Source organism: Oryzias latipes, chromosome 19 (genome assembly GCF_002234675.1).
Source record: "Oryzias latipes chromosome 19, ASM223467v1".
NCBI classification, from domain to species: Eukaryota; Metazoa; Chordata; class Actinopteri; order Beloniformes; family Adrianichthyidae; genus Oryzias; species Oryzias latipes.
In genome coordinates, this window is record NC_019877.2 from 15,659,202 (window position 1) to 15,676,530 (window position 17,329).

General features: G+C 37.6%; 1 protein-coding gene across 10 annotated transcripts in view; it reads right to left on the reverse strand.

Moving 5' to 3' along the window:
- The window catches only part of tanc2 (tetratricopeptide repeat, ankyrin repeat and coiled-coil containing 2), a 184,342-nt gene that overhangs the window by 50,321 nt on the left and 116,692 nt on the right, over nucleotides 1-17,329 (reverse strand). For 7 of the 10 annotated variants that reach the window (XM_023949339.1, XM_023949342.1, XM_023949341.1 and 4 more), the window contains 2 exons: nucleotides 8,878-8,994; nucleotides 1,111-1,259 (listed from right to left, as the gene is read on the reverse strand). In XM_023949339.1, coding sequence (XP_023805107.1) covers nucleotides 1,111-1,259; nucleotides 8,878-8,994 — 266 coding nt within the window. Of the gene's footprint in view, nucleotides 1-1,110; nucleotides 1,260-1,551; nucleotides 1,708-8,877; nucleotides 8,995-17,329 lie in introns of those variants that run through there. The other 3 variants (XM_023949343.1, XM_023949346.1, XM_023949347.1) reach the window with 2 other exon arrangements.

Genomic DNA, 17,329 nt, shown 5'->3' on the forward strand with positions numbered 1-17,329 from the left:
ATGGAACTCTGGTATAAACGCCACTCGCCGTGTTTGGAGGGAAAATAATGGTGAGTACACCATACCCACTGTGAAGCATGGGGGTTGAAACATCATGATTTGGGGCTGCTTTTCTGCAAAGTGGGAAAAAAACGACTGATCTGAATTAAAGATAGGGTTTTCTTTGGGTATGAAGAGATTTTAGACTAAACCTCCTTTCATCAGTGAGAGCACTGAAGATAAAATGTGGCTGGATCTTCCAGCAGTTCAATAATATTAATAAACATCACTCAATAACAATGTTTTTCCATGTTGATGCTGATGGTTGAAGATGATCGGGGTGGGACTATTAATTGTTTTCATAAAATATATTAATAGTGGATGAAGAAAAATGTATAAAACTTTGCAATAAATTATTTGTCTTTTTTTTTGTAGTATTTTTTTTATTTAAATAGTAAAGTTTACAAAATTTCAAAATATTATCAAGTTGGACAGTTAGACCAGAAAAAAATCATTTTGTTTCTAGTTTCAGATGTAATAAAGTTAAATCAAAAAACATATGCAGACTTTAGTTTTTGTAATGACTAATTTACCATTTAAACAGGATTAATTTGTCCAAAGTTGAACTTAAATGTGTCAAAAACAGCACATTTTTAACAAAGTTACATAAATCACCTACAACTCAACAAAACTGTACATCCATGTCATGCATTGAATTTATTTAACAGGCCTGGGGCAGTTCCTTTATAAAATTAAATATATTTCAGCTTGAGGTTAGAAATATTGTACTGTGTGAGCTCAAGGGCAAAAATGGAGATCAGAAAATCAGGGACAAAGTTATTTTAGAGGATTAATGAAGAATATTTGTGGATTAAATGCTACTCAGGAGCCACTTAAAAGGTGAAAGCTGATTTATTTATTTCAGATGGAAGGTCCAGTCATATTATGACAACATGTTGGAGAAAGGATGGCTAAGCACCATTGTTTACTAAAAGCTTTTGTTTATTAAAAAACAAGCTCTGGACAAATAGATATTTTAAAATTAAATTCAGATTTAAAAATGCATTGTAGGTTCTGACGATGACATTGATTTATTCTTATTATGTGTGCAGGTGTGGTTCTGAGTGTTACCTGTCTTGCCTCGGGTTCCTCCATGCTGTAATGGGTACCAACTGGCCCCTCACTCACTTTATCTCCCAGAAGGAAACCCAACCGCGTCATCAATGTGTTGGCAGCCTCATCCACCGATGGAGGGGGCCCCAGCTCCTGGCTTGACTCCCCTGCAGAGGCAGATAGACAGAAGGAGGAGGATGAGGAAGATGTGGGAGAGGAACAGAGGAGAAAGAAGCATGCGAACGAGTGTCAGTGGTGGGCGGAAAACACACCAGCAGCTTAATATGACACTAAAAGAGGGTTTCAGTTTCATATCTGTGTATAAAAAAACAAGACTTTGCTAGCTTTGTCTGAACAACAGTAAAACACAAAAAAATGTTTCACTTTTTCATCTAAAAAGATCAAACTTGCACACAGGATACAAGGGATCTGCCCCTGAGAACACAAAGGAAACACTACCTGAGTTTTTTTGTTGCTTAAAGCTGTGCATTGTGAATGCATTCCATAGAAAACGGGACGTTTCTTTAGCGAATCCTCTAACAAAAACTCCTCAGCCAGCGGAAGTCTCCAACTGTCTAGAAAACAGTTTCACAGTGAATGGTAGGAAGGCAAAAACACTGCTCCTTCCGCACCACTCGTCACCGCTGCAACCTGAGTGACGCAATGAGGAACGCCCATCACCTGCATGCGCGAGTGAGTCACAGGGAGAACAACTTTTCAGGACAAAGCGGGCGTGTACCCACATCTTTATCCTATTTACAGACACGTCGTGCACCAGAAGCAATCGACAAACACGGAGGGGGTGTTAGCTCTCAGCCGTAAAACAGGAGTCAAAGCAAGAAACCCCAACATGACTTCATCCTACCCCCCGGTTGCCTGGCTACTTTCCACCCACAAACAAACCCATCAATGTCGGTGTCAGGTTTTCAACAACACCTGGAGGTGCCCTGCTACACCAGCTCTAATTCAGTCTCGCCCTGTTTGCTATTCCCCCAGTTTGAAGTTTTTACTCTCCTGGTTGTAAATAAACTAACTAGTGTCCAAACTTGATTGGATGTCCACGTCTCTGAATTGGTTTGGACATTAATGAGACTGAAGCAAACAGATCCAGATGGCTGGAGTCCAAACAAACAACAGCGAGATCAGTAAGTGGCAGGACCAGTTTTCTCATTCACACCAAAGCAGGTTGAACCAGACAAGCAGGTAGCCACATGAAGCCTTAACTGACAGCCATTAGACAGTCCCAGCCACCACCCCACTCCTCTGAAGACAGCTTGTCTAAAGCCTGTGGTCCCTCACTCCTCAGAGCACCTTGTGGGGATAGACAGGCAATCTAAAGCCTGGGCTCCCCTCTCTGTTCACTCGGGGATGGCAGAAGAGGCAGATCACTGGCAGGATCCTCATTAGATTGACTCTAGAGTCTGTCTGAGAGTAAGTAAGATAGGCACTCTCTGAGACAGGAGAAAGAAAAATGAAACCTTTGAATCGAATCAAAATGACATGCTGCAGAGCTTCAATAAAAACACGCACAGCAGCGAGCAATAATTAGGTAATCAAGGCGCGTGTCAGCTTCCAAACAAGTTAATCAGGCACGGGTTTTGGTGGGCCGGCCATCACTGCTTAGAGGAGTATCTGGGTTCACTGTGAGCACAATGAATGCACAAGATTCACCAATTACCTCGACGGGAAAAGAAGCAAAGCAGAATGCATCTGAGTTGATGGTCCGCTCATCCTGAATAGTGAATACATAAGCCAAAGGTTATTCCACTGCTTTTGAAAGGGGGTTTGTGACCCTAACCAAGATCAAGCAGGGTCTGCGATTTACTCTGCCTTTGAAGTTGGTAACACTTTATAATTCGTTATAGGTATTTAACAAGTCCTTAATAAACTGTTAGTTAAGGAGTTATCAATGACTTGTAAAATGACACGTAACAGTTCGTTATTGATTTATAAATGGGCTTTATAGATAACCAACAGATGACTAACTACGGGTTAATTAGCAAGTTATTAATTATTTGATAATTATTTGTTATTGTTTTGTAACTGTACCATATTACTTATTAATAGATTGCACATGAACAAGCTGTTTGTTAGCAAATTATTAATTACTTTTTCATGATTTATAACTGTACCCTATTAATTATTGATGGATCACGAACAAGGTGTTAGTATGTTACTTCTTAATAACTTAATAAGTATAACTTAATAGTTTATATAGGTTACTGGGTTGTTGTTGTTTTTAACAACTATCCAAAATGTATTAAAGGTTAGTAAATGAGGAGCATTTTCAACTTTAGAATAGTATCCAAATAAATAATATAAGCTACTAACTAATACTAATATCTATATCTCTATATCTCTACGCTATACTTAGTCAACTTATTTATCTATTGGCTATCTGTAATGCACATTTATCAACCCTTAACAAACTGTTAACTGTTATTTAACAAGTATTTTATAAATACTTTTCATTTAATAAATACATTTCATTCACTACCTATTTATTAATCATTTGTTAAGGAGCTATAACAGATTTGAAGTCCTACCTCTGTAGTCCTTAGCAAATTGCTGACACGGTAATCCAGTATTTTCTTTCATTTCCACTTTTTAAATTTCCTCTTTTATTTTCTTCCTTTTGCAGCCTTTGTGTTTTATGAGCAGTTTGTGTTCATGTACGGTGGCCCTAAAACGCACCGACAAATCACTCAACGTAAATTCATATTAAAGATCACAACAACAATTTAAAAAGCAATAGTAAAAAACTTTTCAATTTGGAAATTAAAACTCAATTCCAGAAACCAAAACGCAATTCCGAAAAAAATTACAGACAAAATAAAAACGAAACGTTTTTGAAAACATAAAAAAATAAAACATAATAAAAAACATGAAAAGGTAGGTACTATGGAAGCCTGATTGAATGATGACGCTTGATTTTTGATGTTTTAGTTTTCAAGTGCATCTTTAATGTCTGCACACTAATAAAAGTTTTAAGGTTAGTACGAAGCATAACGTTATTATCCCATAATGACAATGTGATGTCCCATAGTACCTACCTTTCACATTTTTGCTTTTGTTTCATTTTCTAACATTTCATATCTAGACATTACTTGTGTTTTCCGAAATATTTTATTTTTATTTTGTATCATTTTTTTTCCAGAACTTGATAAATTTGTTTTGATTTCCTCAAATGCGATGGTTTTTTTTAATCCTTTTGCGTTTTTTTTAATTGTCATTGTGATCATTAATATGTTTTTGCGTTGAGATAATTTGTTGATTTGCACCTTAGGGCCGCCGCAATTGTGGGAGCAAAACCCCTCCCCTTAAGCAGAAGATCAACGATCTCTTTAAACAGCATTATCATATGTTGAGTTGCAGCTTCTGGCTCAAGGAGTTACCTTTGGTTGGTCAAACCATAAATTGTCTTAATTGTTAAGTAAATTAACTCCTCATTCCATTTCCAGTTCCACCCTTTGTGCTTTAAGTTCAGGTTATGACGGTAATACTGAAACTACAGAGGTCTACATTGCTACACACACACTGAACATCATTAGAAAACTCCTAATGAAGCTGTGATCATTTTATCATTTTGTGTTTACGTCCAGCAACAAAATAATTGATTAAAAAAAGAGGTTAATTTTAGACCAAAAAGAACCCTTTTTCATCCAGTCCATGCCAACATATATAGGCTCACTGTTCACTGAATTCCTGAGCTGCAAAGGAGACAGATGGTTGCCATAGAAACTATCTTTGCACGCAGCTAAGAATGTGTTTCTGTGCAAGCGCATCTGTTTCTGCCTGGCCATCCTCGGAGCTGCCCTCTCGCACCAAGAGGAGCCATGTGTGCGGCTGGCAGGTGACTGGACCAGATCGAAACGGTGATGGTTTTAACAGCACCCTTGTTTCTTCTTCACCTGTCCTTGAGTGAGTTTAAATAGGTATTTTACCGTATACAAAATCCCTTTTAGAAAATAACACAACTTGGTTCTCACATTCAACTGTAAACGAGCTTTTAAGACCCACCTCAATGAAAATATTATTTTTTGTATTTTTAACATGTTCTGGTAGCATTTTTACATGATGGAGGAAATATATAAAGAAAATTAAGATTAAACTTGCATTAATGAGAATTTCTGTATTCAAATCGTTGTAAGCAGTCGATACCTGCTCCCCTCCATTCGGATGTATAGACTTGTAGAGAGTAAGATCCCTGCACGTCTTTGTTTCCCTCGTCTGAGCTGGTATTTGGCTCAAAACTATACGTCTGCATAGCTCGCCATTTTTGTTGCACCGGTAATGTTGGGTTGTGGTAGTGAGGGGCTGTAAGCTAGCCCAAGAGAGTGTAAACAAAGAGAGGATAGGATATGAGGACAGGGAACAGTCCCGCTCACAATTCAGAGGCAAATTTTTAATGAACTACTGCTGCTCCACAAAACCTATGTCTTAGAAAACGACACAGTGTTATTGATTTTGCTTCATCAGCATTTTCATAATTAAGGGATCACTAGGAACGCTTTTAAAATAGATCAAAAGATGATTGGAGTGGGACTTAATTGAGTGATGTGAGACTCAAAAACAAACAAGGAACTTTAAGGACAATGCTAAACATATCTATACAGGCATATGAAAACCTGCAAGGGGAATGCTGACATTGAGATCAGGTGTCTAGATTTAGTTTTCCTGATGCACAGAGCTGTGATTTTATCTTTGCAAAAGCATTTGAAGGGTTCACACAAACAAAGTCACTAACTGTCAGGAGAGCACCACGATCTGCAGACGGTATCTACACACAATTTTCGCCAGCTAATGTGTTAGTAAAACTTTTTATGTTTCCTTTGCGATTTAAAAATATATAAATTTATGTTGACAATAAACAATTTATTCTGTTTACTGAATTAAGGGGGAAAAATGGTTTAATATTTCATTATGAGTCCCAAGGAGAAACTATTTGCAAATAATGTCTGAATTCTGTGTGGAAAAATGTTTTGATGATGAAAAAGATCTTACTTTTTTACTGAGCTTAGGAAAGACATTATGAGAAAAGTAAAAAACCTTGCATTTCTTTTAAAGCTTTTACAAATTCAGCTGTTACAATGTGCTACTTTATCAGCTTTTCACAAAGTTGCTGCACTTCTCAAGTCGGGGTCACAGCAAAAGAAGGGAGAAAGAATGACATGTAAAGCAGAATTCTTTCCAGTTGTTCCACTAATATCATTTGTAGGATAGCCTCGTTCAGTGTGTTTGACCTACTCTTTAGATAATGTGAGACAAAATACACATCAAGATAAAAATATGACATAATAATATGAGAACATAATGACTAAACACAAATTAAAAATCTATCCAGGAAAACTTGAGTGCTTCCTACAACTTTGCATGGCCATTTGGATCTTGTATAAAATAAAACCGCTCAGCTAAGGAATTAGTCACACGCCCCTGTTCCTCGTACAACCCCTTCAAGAAACGTTGTAAAAATGGAATGTACCTTTGTCTTGTGGTAAAAGTGTGTATAAAAGTATTGTAGGGATAATGTTAGTCGTTTGCACTTATGATGCACAAGTGATTCTGACGTAAGGTAGCCTCTAGTCATTAGTAAGGTGTGTGTACTACCCTTATTGACCCAATACTGGACCCAAGGGGTTTTGTCTCTACCGTACACTTTGTCTAATTTCCCCACTTATCACTTGAACAGCACAAAAAAGCCTCTTGCCAAGCACGCAGAGTTTGGGGGTAAAAAAAAAAAGAAAAATCGGTATAAGACGCCTCACCTACTTGCCCCTTACCTACCCTTACGTGTTAAGGGTTCAAAACAACCTGTCACTTCCAGTATGCCCGTAGAAAATAAAGGAACATTTTCGATCTACATGCTCACCAAGCGGTCTACGACCTCGACATTTCTTGGGCACCTGCGTGTCCCGTACAAGTTTGCCCATTTTGTCTCCTGTATACTAACCCATATCCACCCGTGAGGACAGTTGTAACTAAGGCACAAGTCTCTTCAAAAATAGAAAAAGTCACTTCAGAGCTGTGTCAGAGTCTGAGAGTTGTGTCACTTCTGGAATTCTTCTGGGATGTTGTGTGCTCCCAGAATTCCTCTCATTTTATTGGAAGCAATGTTGTTTTCAAGCGGTGTCACTTCCTGTTTAGTAGGAAAAAGAATTTTAGGATGTGTACGTTTATTATTAAACAATTTTGTAAAATGTTGTTGATCCGAGTCATGGTTTCTATGACAACCACTCTTACCAATCAGGAGTGAGCTTGTTGGAAGTCCACCACCTATCACTTGAAAGAGGGTTTCGGAAGAATCTGTCAATCAGCATTTGAAATGCTGGACCACATACTTTTATTGAGACATCTGATTGGCCAGTTTATAACTTGAATAATCTGCACTACAGAAAAATACCATTGAAAAAAATAATAATTAGTAAGAAAATAAAAAAAGGTATCAGAGCAAGAACGATTAATCTGACAAATATAATGATAAGCTGTTTATTTCACTACAGATGTCTATTGGTCTATTGGTTTCAAATAAAAACATTAACTTTATTTATAAGCAAAAACTCTTCAAACTAAACCAAAATATTAAAACTACATTTACCTGTAGAGAAGCTCCAGTCCAAGTAAAGCCACTTTAAGTGAATATATTATGATTTAAAAACACATAAACATCCACTTTAATTGCCATAAAAATGGCAGAACTCCAGCAATTATTGAAATGTTCCATTTAGAGAATGATTGGTAAGGAGTTTCACAAGAAATTTAGCAAATCTCTTAACAAAACCACACGTCTTTGTTGGCCATAAACAAAGATGACCAACAAAGATAACTGGACTGCTCCTGTTGAGAGTGCGGGTCAGCAGAAGCAGCGGGAGGACTGGCATGCAGTCAGATGCTTAAGTCACCTTCCTGCTGCTACTCGTGCCATGGAGGGCATGTTAAAAGCTCATGTGTCCATCTGTCCTCCAGGAGATGAGACTATCCACCCGGTCCTCAAAGCTTCATGTTGCCATTGCACAAACAGGAACTTTTGTGAGTAATGAACCATTTTATTTCCTCAAAATATTATTTAAGCCTTAAAATACCACAGCTCATCAACACAGTTAAGGTCAACACCAAAACTAAAGAGTTGATCCAAGTGGACCAGAGAAATGTCTCATTTCTACAAACTACCTTCTAGTATAAATCACCTACTTGGTGTTCCCACGGGGCAGAAATTCAGCAGAAGAGGCTGACAGACGGCAAAAGACAGAAAGACCATTTTTCTAAGGTTTTTCGCTTTAAAACTTAAGAGCCTTCCCTGCCATCAACCTAAGAGATCCACAAAACCACAAGGGGTTGAGTCAACCAAAGTACGTAAGCTTACACTGCTAGATGAGAAAGCAGATATACCCGGAACCAAGTCCCAGCAGAGCTCTGTCCTCAACTGAACCGCTTTAATATCCAAGCAAGTGCGGCGGGAAAGGCGGGTTTGACGGAGAATTGCTGGGGTAGAGGGCAAGGGGAGGGGATCTGAACCATCAGCAGGATTACAAAGCAAAAGCCGACAGTGAAGTTAACATAAAACAGTAGTGGCAACTAAACAAGCTCAGAGAAAGCAGCAAAGGAGGATTAAAGAGTCTGAGAGGGAGGAGGCAATGAGGATGGGCACTGTTGGCACGAGCGATTTGATTAATGACCTCGGAGTTTTATCCCACAGCAGCTGGTGAGAAAAAACTACCAAACTCATAAGTTTCACCCATTTCTCATATGCTTTTGTGGACACACAAGGTGCAACATAAAAAAACTTACCAGGGAAATATGTGTCCAGGTCTGGATTCCTGGCAGTGGTGGAGGTGTTTGTAGGGAAGCCAAGCTCTGATTGTGGAATGCGAGGGCTCTCCACAAACTTTGCTTTCCGCAGAGGGGCTGGGAGCAGAAAGCACGCACACGTATAGAGAGGAGGACAACACACACGCATAAACGCACAACGAAACACACAGATCAGAGAGATGGAAGGGGATGAGGAGGAGTGACAGAGAGACAGGGAGGAGAAGGACAGAAAGGGAGAAAGACAGAGACCGTATGAATTTGAAGCAGCACACAAGTAAAAATGCAAACATCGAGCAGGCTTTTTGGTGCAGCTTGCTTTTGCCTCAAGTCAGATTAAGCTAAAGCATGAGTAAACAAGTGGCATGGACAAGCAGGTAGCGGGCAAGGCAAAACTTTTGGACAACGTCGGCTCGTAGTCACAGTTAAAAGAGGAAATGTCAAAGGCATGTCAAAGTTCAACTGCTTTAATTTTCAGAGCGTAACCATTGTGGGGTGTTTTACACTTAAAACTTGGATGCCCAAAACGCACATATACACACACTTTCATTGGAAGCGGTCGCTCAAACAGGCATTTCCATCCCGGTGTAGACGTATCATAAGAGATTCATAGGATACAATGTGACAACAGAGGCTGCAGAGCTGCTAGACAGACCATGATACCTGGTTTAAACTTGATAGAGATTTGTAATCGCATTGGTTGCAAGGCCATCAAAAGGGAATTCTCCCAACTGCTGTGAAATGTGACACAAGCTGTTGACATGATCCACAATTGGAATTTACGGCCATAGTGCAATCGCGTGGACATTGCACCATTTAATCTATATGAGCAAACTCGATTCAGAAAAGTGCAGTTTCTACGTCACAGGATTTCGAAGACAAGGCCACTATTACTATATTCAAAATATAAGAGGATTTAGACATTATTTCATTCTGACTCAGTTCCGAAAAATGATTTAAATAATAATAATTTCATTTCAGATTTACTTTTTCTACTGCGATTATCCCTTTAAAGCATTCCCAGTGGTCTTTTGATCACAGAGTGCTCCTCCAAAAGTGGCCAATCAATATGGAAAGAACTATGTTGAATCCCTTTCTGTGCTTCTCCACAACAGTACCAACATGGCCACAAAGCCTTATGCTCTCCCACCACCTCTTTCAGTCAATACCAAAGTGCAAGGCGATAAATGTGGTAGAGGAAGCAAAATTAAGAAGAAACTCACGACTAAGTTTAAGTGTTTTTTATATTTATTCAATCCCTTAAACCACACGTGTCAATCTCAGGCCCGGGGGCCAAACTGCCCCGCAGTGTAATTATAATTGGCCCACGAGATCATATCAAATGTGCATTAGAGCTGGCCTGCAGTATATACTGTACCACGACTACTACAAATCCCACAATGCTTTGCTAGTACATTGGCGCGCAGTCGAAACTGGCAAGCACTCCTTTTTTCTGTTGACAGTCACAGACAACCATGCTCCAGTCACATCGGAAAACTTAATTTCACTAAAACTTCAATTTAAATAATCTCTAAATAATCTCTAAATCAACAGTGGATCTTTTTCTGTGCATCACGCAGTAGCATCTTTATCTGCTAAAAAGAATTACTAGAACATGGTCTATAGGCACCACTGTTTACCAAACTGGGTGAGTGCACATGTCCAAAGCAATCTGAGCGAGCAGCACCGCGCTGGACAAGAGTGCAGCGAGCAGGAAACCATGAAACATATGTTCAAGCAACAATGACCTCACAACAAAAATAGGTTCCTTTCTAGCCTGACTTAGGGATCATGTCACAGCTTTTGTCACTACAAGCTCCCAAGGAGTAGGGGAAATAACCGGAACTCCTATATTCTGTATTTAAACAACATTTTTATTTCCTCTGACTATGTAACATCCCATTGCTTGAGTTTGTAATACCCTTTTTTTACTTCATTTGGCTGTTCGGGGAGATTTTGTGATGGTTAAACATTAAAGTCCTTATAATTATGCTAATGTGGCTTCTGCCATAGACCAGATACACAACACTGAGTTTTTTTCTACCATGTATCAAAAACATGACTTCAGGTAACACAAGACAACATATAGAGTATTTTATTGCTTTTACTGCTCCTGCTCACTTGTTTACCTCAAGGTTTGAGATATAATTGTAGTAAATCCCGTAATGACACTTATTAATTAGCATTTTCTTTGTGTGTTATGGTAACATATTATGTTTTATCATCTAATAATTTTTAATGCATAGCACACAATTGATGCTTTAAAATCAGAGTAAAAACCTTTGAAATGAAAGAAAGTCATTAAATTAAGCTGATGAAGTTGCTGAACCACAAAAAAACAGGAAAAAAGAAACAGATTAAATATATTAGTTCTTTAGTTCTACCATCTATTACTATGTACATCCATAAATTTAAATAACTGTTGTGGTTATGTAACTACATGAAATGGTTTCCAAATTAACTGCACGCAAAATGCGTTTAAAACAATGTCATAAATTGCTTCCATTACACATAATTTTGTGACATGCAGAAGAAGCAGTAATGTGTTTGTTTATGTTCATTACCAAACAGTAATAAAATATGTTATGCATATCCCAGGCTTAATAAAAATGCATCCATATCTTAGGGTACCATATAGAAAAGTTAAACGACATGTCATGGAATTTTAGAATGGTAAGAAGTAAAACATAAAATAAACAAAATGCAATAGTTAGTGAATAGTCTACAGATGACCCAAATAGAGTCCTTAATGACTCTTTGGAAAAGAAAAATAGAAATAATTCCCAAAACATTTGATAGATTTAAATGTTGCAGTTAGATATTCTTTTATTTTTAAGGAGATAAAAATAACACTGCCATACTTTCCACACTATAAGGCACACTTCTAAACCTCAATCTTTTTCAAAAAACGACAATGCGCCTCATATCCTGGAGCGCCTTATATATAGATTATTCTTGTTCTGGGATTCATGGACAAGGAGTGAACTGTAGAAAGAACTTTGATTTGGCAGGCTTTTTTTACGAGTTGCAAACAAAGTTGGGTGTCATTGTGAGTATGCTAACGCAGCTAATATATAGCGGTGTCGGTCTGTGTTTTTCATACGTGTTTTTAACAAAGGCCAGGAGTTAGCGTAGTCATAGTAACGTTTGTTTTATTTGTATCAACCGTTTTTTTACATGTTGCAAACAAGGTTAGGAGTTACAGGTATTGTGACTTTGCTAACACGGCTAACAATTCTAAAGTGTGTAACGTGTAGCATGTTACAAAAATGTTCTAGAGTTATTGTCAACACAGTTATTAAAGTCTTACTGACTGATGGACTTATATCTGACTCTTGTGTTATGTAATGCACCTTATAGGTCTGCCTCCTTTTTTCAAAAATAGACCATTCATTGACGTGCGCCTTATAATTCCGTGCGCCCTATAGTGCGGAGATTAGGATTTTAGTTTTGCTTGTCTTTATCGAACAATCTACAGAATTTACTGTTCAATAGACATTTTGATGACTGATAGAATAGATCCTGATGAGGGACGATAGGATCGTCAAGTTTCTGTGTTAGTCATCCTTCTGAGACGAATACAAAAAAATGTTAGAAATATGATGAAAAATAGTAAAGCACACTTACCAAAATGTTTCATCATATTTATAAAATTACTTTCATTTGTCTAAGAAGGATGGATAATACAGAAACTTGGCTATCTGCAAACGTTACAAAATGTATGCAAAAATAATCCCTACAAACTCTCCCTTGTCTCACAACAAAACCCTTCCCTATTAGAGAAAAAAGAATACTTGTTTTACATCTATGGGAGTGAAGTCTTAGTGCCTTAACAATGTTCTGGTGTGGACTACAGTGGAGTCTGCTAATTGACCAAATCTAGGAAGTCAGCCAACACAGATAAATGACTTCTGACAGCCAAAATGAGGATCCAGAGAGATCCACAACTGCCTTTCACAAAACATCCTTTCATTTTGATTAAACAACAACGGCTTGAAGCCTCTTGGAGAAGAAGGGAAACATCTTCAATAAAAAACCCAAGTCCAGCTGCCCACTTATTTGATTATATTAACTACAACATAGATGTAGTTTTCAATCAACAGAGAAGGAGTCCATACTGGCTGTCATTCTGTGACTGAATGAGAGTGAAGACATCTCCTTTTACTGTAATTATACTTTTACAATTCTGTAAAAGTTAGGACGTTTTTGCTGGAGAAAAACCAGGCACATTAGAAATAAGTCAAAAATTCTTACCCTATTGGAAGATTTTCTTAAAGTGAAAAAACTCTGCCAATTTGGTTAAAAAAAAACGGTCTTAGCAAGATTATTTTTTTGCAAGAAAAAAATATGAAGAGGTTTCTTAAAGCAAAAGTCCTTTTATAATTTTTTAGATTCCGTATTTGCGGTGTAAGCTTCTGCATTCTTAACACATTGTTAATAAAATAAGGTCATGACGGCTAACTCCAGCTAAAAAGACAAATGCTTTAATTAGCAGAAATTGTTAGGCTGATTTGTCAGTCAAATCTTGGATTTTGTAGTTAAAGCACCAAATTTGGCATGAATATACCTTAGGATCCCCTCTTTCAGGATAACATGTTAGCCAAAAATGGCCATTCATAAAGATGGGACCTCAATTGGTACAAAAATATTCAATGTCTATTTGCCCCAGTCTGATCAATAAGGGCTGTTCATGCACAAAATTCAGTCTTTAAACTTGAGTGTTATCTCCAGAATACTGTTATATGTACATTTTATACATTTTAAAATTTTGCATTTTCTTGTGGCTAACATGCTTTTCTGATAGAAGGGATCCTAAGATACATCCATGCCAAATTTGGTGCTGGTACCACAAATTGTATGACTATTTTAATACCCAGCTCCACTAGAAATGGAGTCCCAATAGATTCAGCGGGAAGTGAATGCTGTCAATTTCACCATGAATTTGACAGTATTTTACAGAAAAATGACATGGAAATTGTTGGTCGAGACTTATAAAAGTAAAAAAGTAAAAAAGTCAAATTAGAACCCTAAAAATGAATGCACTGGCTGTTTTTAACTGTTAATATTTCAAATCTGTAACTTCCAGATTACATTCAAAGATTATTCACTCATGTTTGAACTCTAGCTAGTCTCACTTTTTCGAAATGGCAAGAAAACTTCTCCTCTATTGCAGAAAATCTTCTCAATTCAAAGCTTCCAGGAGGCTAAATCCCATGGACTTCTCTGCTTCTGTTGTAAGTGTGTGCCAGGCCGAAGATGGGTGGCAGTGTGATGGATGGCAGCAGGCAGATCCACTCGTCTAATGAGCTTATGAATAAATATATCATGTCTGCGTGTACAGATGCATGTGGCCGTAAAATAGATATTTGTTAGAAGCCCTGCATGCGAGGGTGTGAATATGAATATGCATATGACATGCATGTGGAAATGGGGTAAAAATAAAGGAAGATGATGCACAAAAAAAGGCTGCAGGCAAAATAAAAGAAGCTAACAGAAAATAACATTTTTCAAGTATTTGATGTTCCATCTAATGTGAGGATAGGTTTCATAAAATGAAAAAAATGTAAGGGTTTAGCAGTTTGGTTTAAAGTTACTCCGATGAAAATTGTATTTTTGGTGTTTTGATGTTCTTGTGGAATTTTTTTCTAATAATGGAGAGAATTTAAGAAAACATTAAGCCTAAAATTGCATTTCTGAGTATTTCTTAAATCGCTGTCAATCAGGAGCAGATGAAAAAAATGCAGTTTGAAAAAAAATTGTATTAATGACATCGAAAATACATTTGAAAGGTCCACAAGCTCCCTGCTCTGCCCCATTCTGATGCATCCACTTGTCAAAGCTGGCATCTGGCTCAAAACTGTACAGCTGGAAAGCTGTGATATTGCTCACCATTATTGTTGTTGCAACGGTTATTATAGGTTGGGGGTGTGAGGGGCTATGAGCTAAGAGCATGTAAACAGAGATTTCTCAGTTTTGGGTGATGGGAGGTGGGGACGGAGGTGCTCTGGATCTCCTGCCCACAACTCAGAGGGAAATTCCTCATTTCCAACCACTGCTGCTTTTCAGAAACTATGTCTTAGAAAACGACACAGGTTTTTTTATTTGAGCTAAAAACAGATAAATCAAAATTAAAAGACCATTGGAAACATTTTTACAACAGTTTTGAAGATGATTGGAGTGGGACTTTAAGATGATTTAAAAAAAAAATCTACACAATCTGAACTTTCAACACACAAAAATGCTCCCAAAATGATTATTTGGCCTCCACGAGCACTGAAAATTGTCTGATCGATGTCCAGTGAAGACATCAACTTTTACAAAAACAAATGCAAACATCTCTCCAGCAATGAAGCATCAATTCTACTGTCTCGATTACATACAACCTCAGGCACCCACTCAGACAGAGACAAGGGCACCCACACATGCATGCATTAACATATACACACACAGAAATGATGTGGGTGAGGACATGCTCTGCCTCGCTGTCTGCAAACGAAAGCAGAGCTCTGCATCGACTGAACAGGCGGCTAGTGTCACTATGGCAACAGCACAGGGAAACAGGAGAAGAGTTGTCCACCTCTCTGAGGTGATGTTAACGTCGACTTCACCCAAACCAAACGCCTTTTACTTAAATGAAATCAAAGAAATGTCAGCTCCTTTAGAGGAGCTGGTCTTTTTCAGCCAATAGTCTGATCCTGGGAGGACCCAGAGACACACAAGAGAAGATGAATACATTTTAGGCCAAATGTAGGAATACCGGTAATAAAAACACACTTTAAAATATGTTTAAATAAATTCCAAATAACTGCAAAGAAAATCCAATATTCCCACCTAAAAATGTAGGTTTGTATTCAACAAAGGTTGGAATAAAACCTCCTCATATCTGGACTAAATGCTTGATCTTGTGCACGCTCTAATCCAGCTCAGAGACCTCAAATGATTATGCATGCCCCTCTTGTTGACTTTCCCAACAAAACAATGCAGAGCAGATGTTGCTGTGCAACATGGAGCCTGCTGACAGAAAGCAGCAATTGCAAGTCCATTAGTTAGACTTCGTTCTAGCTGCGTGTCTGAGTGAGGGAATGTGTCTGCAGACATTCGCGAGCGCATCTACCAGCTAAAGCCTTGAGAAGATTAGCAAGCAAGGTGCAAACACTGGCAGCATTTTCACTGCACTGAGGGAGGGTCTAAGAACAGCCAATGGCTTCTTGGCCTCTTCCTAGCACACAGTCCAAAAACATATCTCAAAATTGTCCCTAGGTGTGCATGTGTGGCTGTGTGGCCCTGTAACAGAAAGGCGACCTGTCCCGGGTGTACCCCGCCTTTGCCAAACAGTAGTTGGGTTGGTTCCTGTGACCCCAAAATGAATACATTAATGGCTGGTTGGATGGACAGATGGATGGGATTACATCAGTGGCAAATGGAAAGAATGTTCAACCTTTTTGTCAACAAAAAATTCAAAACATAAGAATTTCTCCTGTTGTTTTTTTCTTTAACAACCAAATATGTAAAAAAGATTTATAAAATTTGTAAAATTTACACTACCCCCAAAGCCCCCCTTTTAGATTGAAATCTAGAAATGGACACAGTAATTACTGCAACAATGACAATACATAAGGTACCACAATTCTGACCATAATTATTTCCTTTAAGTAAGCCATTTTTCCACTGACAGAATTTCGGGAAGCATTGGCCCCCTCTTGCCAATGCCTATATCTGGCCTTCTCACTGTAGTGAACCATAAATTATGGAAGCGATTCTGTAGCATAAATAAAAAGCAAAGTCAAAACCAGAAATGCTTTTTCATTTTCAAAATGAAGCAGCATTTTTTGACTCAAAAATAAAATGAAAAAGCAAACCACCAAAATGCTTTTTCATTTCCTTCCTCAACACAGCTTATTCTGTCACTTAATTAAAATTAAAATTAAAATGGTATTTGACATTTCATTTTCAAGATGTTCTCTGGTAAATGTGTAGCATAATTCATTTAGAAATGTCTAATTTGACATTTAAAATGGATTAATAGAAATGCTTTTTAATTTTCAAAATGAAGCTGCATTTTTTGACTCAAAATTAAAATGAAAAAGCAATATTTCAAAATGCTTTTTCATTTTATACTTCAACACAGCTTTTTCTGTCACTTAAATAAAATGCTAATGAAAATGGTTTTTGACATTTCATTTTCAAAAACGTCCCTGGTAAATGTGTAGCAAAATTCATTTAGAAATGTCTAATTTGACAATTAAAATGGATAAACAGAAATGCTTTTTAATTTTCAAATGAAGCTGCATCAAATGACTCAAAATTTAAATGAAAAAGCAATATTTCAAAATGCTTTTTCATTTTGTACTTAAAACCGCTTTTCTGTGTCATAATTCAAACGAAAATGCAAAAAGGGGATTGCATTTGCATTTTCACATTCACCCTGCGAACT